The 1,970-nt window shown below is 47.3% G+C and overlaps 1 protein-coding gene across 1 annotated transcript in view; it reads left to right on the plus strand.

Annotated features, from left to right (window-relative positions):
* Window positions 1-732: 732 nt before the first annotated feature.
* Window positions 733-1,970, plus strand: part of LOC107117049 (pituitary adenylate cyclase-activating polypeptide type I receptor-like) — a gene marked incomplete at its 5' end in the record, with an annotated part of 8,351 nt that continues 7,113 nt past the window's right edge. The window contains one exon of the mRNA XM_015419079.1: window positions 733-886. Within this exon, the coding sequence (XP_015274565.1) occupies window positions 733-886 (154 nt within the window). The remainder of the gene's footprint in view (window positions 887-1,970) is intronic.

Below are 1,970 nucleotides of genomic sequence, written 5' to 3' on the forward strand. Positions count from 1 at the left end.
CCCAGTTCTCCCAGATTAGTCCGAGCACTTAACCACTACACCAAACTGGCTCCTAAAGGAGTAAGCCTCCCGAATGAATAGTGCCACTCCTCCCCCCTGGCCCCTAGTCCGAGATTGGTGAAGGACTGCAAACCCAGGAGGGGCAAGTTGGGAGACAGCCACTGTCTCCCTCTCCCTCACCCAGGTCTCGGTCGGTTTTAGGGATACTGTACATCGCCCAGAGCCCGGCAATAGCAGGAAGCGGGCGATTAATGAATCTAATAAATCAATCAATAAGTACAAAGGTGGCTACAGGCTCAAAAAGTTCGGGGGGCCCTGGAATAGACAGTACTGACCCTGATAGACCAGTGGTTTGATTCGGTATAAGAAGAAGAAGAAGAAGAGATTGGATTTATACCCCGCCCTTCACTTGGAGTCTCAGAGCGGCTTACAAACTCCTTTCCCTTCCCCTCCCCACAACAGACACCCTGTGAGGTGGGTGGGGCTGAGTGAGCTCTGACACAAACTGCTCTTTTTCAAGGACAGCTGTGCCAGAGCTTGTGACTGACCCAAGGTCACACCCGCAGGTGCAAGTGGAGGAGTGGGGAATCAAACCCGGTTCTCCCAGATTAGAGTCCGCGCACTTAACCACTACACTAAACTGGCGAATGTGTGTTCATTTGTATGGGCCGAAACAGAACTTTTCAGACCAAAACAACCGGGCCTTTGAAAGTCTGCGCTTGTCTTCCGCAGGTGGAATGTAAAGCGGTGATGGTCTTCTTCCACTACTGTGTCATGTCCAACTATTTCTGGCTCTTCATTGAGGGCTTGTACCTTTTCACCTTGCTGGTGCAGACGTTCTTTCCGGAGAAGAGATACTTCTACTGGTACACCATCATCGGCTGGGGTACATTTCTTTTTCTGGAGCTTTAAAATCCATGTTTATTCCTTGTGCGGGTAATCGTTCGTTCATGCATGTGCATGTGGGGCAGATATGGTACTGCCTAATGGACGACACATCTTATTTCCATCCAGGAGATCCTTGCAAGAGGATTTATCTGTTTTAATCTTCAGTGTCCTCATTCACGATGGGAGTATTTCTCTGAAGTTTCTCCCTATGATTATAGCTCTGTGCTGTCTTCTGAATAAAAGATTGGTTGCCCATCTGTTTCTGGGCACAGTTTTAAGTTCTGCTTCTTACTTTTAAGGCCAAAAATGACTTTGGGACGGGGTACACAGAGGACCAATCTCCTCCCATGTTGTCCAGCCCACCACCTGAGATCTGCTTCTTAAATCCTTTCCAGGCCCATAGCCACAGGGGGGGGGGGCATCTCAGGGCCTGGCCCCCTGACATTCAAAGGCCACCCAAATTTTTAAAAAATCCTGGCTACGGGCCTGATCCTCTCTGTGCCTCCGCCTAGAGACAGGGCTTTTTCTGTGGTGGCCCCTCACCTCTGAAACACCCTCCCCTTTGAGGCTTGCCTGGTACCTTCTTTACTTTCTTTTAGGCCCCAGACTAAAACACATCTTTTTTACACAGGCTTTTAATTAGGGGATTTATCTTACCAGATTTTAAAAATAATTTGCTTTCTGATCTGTTTTAGGTTTATGTCCAACAACTTGTTTTTAATGGCTTGTAATTTTCTATTGTTCCATGATTTTACTTGGAAGCTGCCTCAAGCAGGTTGCAAAGAGGTGGCATAGAAATATCATAAATGAATATTCTTTTTTAGCACAGTACTAAGAAATAGAGGCATTCTTTTCGCTTTGCAGGCCTGGGTTTCAAGGCATTTCACCAATCCCAGGTTAAGAGCTATGCTTTGGGATTTCTGGACCCAGGGGTCATTTCGTAGAAAAAGACGTGCAGGAGCTGATTAGCATAACTCATTAGCATAACTTATTTGCACATACCACACCCCCTGACATCACCAGAAGTGTGTCAGAAGGCAACACCCACCGCTCAGGCTCCACTGGACTGTTTTGGATTGCAA

The sequence above is a fragment of the Gekko japonicus genome, unplaced genomic scaffold (genome assembly GCF_001447785.1).
Source record: "Gekko japonicus isolate JY-2015 unplaced genomic scaffold, Gekko_japonicus_V1.1 scaffold6759, whole genome shotgun sequence".
Lineage (NCBI taxonomy): Eukaryota > Metazoa > Chordata > Lepidosauria > Squamata > Gekkonidae > Gekko > Gekko japonicus.